Source organism: Chaetomium globosum, genomic scaffold (assembly GCF_000143365.1).
Source record: "Chaetomium globosum CBS 148.51 scaffold_4 genomic scaffold, whole genome shotgun sequence".
Classification (NCBI taxonomy): Eukaryota; Fungi; Ascomycota; class Sordariomycetes; order Sordariales; family Chaetomiaceae; genus Chaetomium; species Chaetomium globosum.
The window spans coordinates 2,643,772-2,645,280 of NT_165979.1; the positions used below are offsets into that span (position 1 = coordinate 2,643,772).

General features: G+C 60.4%; 1 protein-coding gene across 1 annotated transcript; it reads right to left on the reverse strand.

Annotated features, from left to right (window-relative positions):
- Positions 1-452: 452 nt before the first annotated feature.
- On the reverse strand, positions 453-1,069 carry CHGG_04592 (uncharacterized protein; the record flags this gene model as incomplete). The annotated part of the gene is made up of 2 exons (XM_001223805.1): positions 453-850; positions 940-1,069. 2 exons carry the CDS (start codon positions 1,067-1,069, stop codon positions 453-455), a joined length of 528 nt encoding a protein of 175 aa, XP_001223806.1.
- Positions 1,070-1,509: the final 440 nt, after the last annotated feature.

A 1,509-nucleotide genomic window follows, 5' to 3' on the forward strand; every position in this document is an offset into this window, starting at 1 on the left:
ATGAATGCCGTTGCCGGGGCCGGGTCCGGAAAACACCCCGCACCGGCTCCATTTGCTCTGGTGTTAAGCAGCTACCCCGCACTGATAGCTCCTCCTCTTACCCGGAGCTCGGGGCTAACATGGCCCAGTGGAGGCGCTAAGTTGGATAAAGGTGAGGAAATCACGAATTGTGGGGTGATAGGGAGTGGGATGTGAAATGTGACTTACTGTAGGGAGGGAGAGAAGAGGAAAGATGGGACGGAGATGAGTGTTTGTTTAGACCGTATCTGCAGTGCCCACTAAATTATTATTATTACCCTTGGGTTGTCCCTTTTCAACCAGCGCCCTTGTAAATATCAATAAACAAAATAAAAATACACCAGACTCATCCAACCATATTGTTGAGTGTATATCCAAACGCCGCCGCCGTTGCCCAAATAATATCCAAAATCCTTCCAACGCTCAACAATCTCCTACACCGCCGCGTCGCCGGGATAATCCCGCTGTTCACTCCCACCCTTTGCCGCCCGCCGCCTCTCTCCCTCCTCGCGGTACCGCTGTTTCATCATCTCCTGCATCGACACCCTGTTCTTCCGGTACACCCCTAGAGTAACCACCATAGCGGCAGCCAGCACCGCGCAGCACACAATCATGTCCTCGTGCAGCGCATCCGTGTACGCCCGCCGGATAGACCCCCACTGCTCCGGCGAGAGCGCCGACGGGTCCGACGCCAGGTTCGCTAGCATCTCGGGCGGCAGCTCTCCGCCGGCCAGCTCGCCCCTGGTCTTAGCCCCCAGGATAGCCGACGACGCCGCGATCCCGATACTCCCGCCAAAGATGCGGACCTGTGCCACGATGCCTTGGGCAGACGCTAAAGACCGGGTCCCGTGAGATTAGCTTCCCGCCTACACCAAACGGGGGAACAAACAAACTCAAACAGGGAAAAGCGAAACTACTCACCATGCTCCCAAACAGGCGCCTCCGCCCCGGCCAACATCGTCCCCCCCGCCGCCGACAACCCAAACCCCAACCCGACAAACACCAAAAACCCCAACACCTTCGCCTCCACCGCCCCCACCGGCTCCGCCATCACCTCCAAACCCACACCCCAACATCATCAACGTCCACGCCGCCATCAACGTCTCAAAAAACCTTTCCTGCCTCTCCGGATTCCCGTTCACCGCCCCCGCCACCACGGTCCCCATCGCCGACGCCGCCAGCATCAACAGCAGTAGCAGGCCCGCGCGCAGCGGCGACGCGCCGTAGACAGCCTGGAAGCGCACGGGGAAGGCGTAGATGCAGAGCAGGTAGGGGAAGCCGGTGAGAAGGGTGTGGAGGGCGGTGGCGGCGTAGACGCGGTTGCGGAGGAGGACGGGGGGAAGGGCGAAGGCGGTGGTTGTGGTGGAGAGGGCGGGTTGTCGTTTGGTGAGGAGGGCTTCCCAGGCGAAGAGGGCGGCGAAAGGAGAGCAGGCCGGTGAGGAGCGGGGCGAGGAAGACGTCGAAGGTCCAGGGGGCGGAGGAGGACGCGTT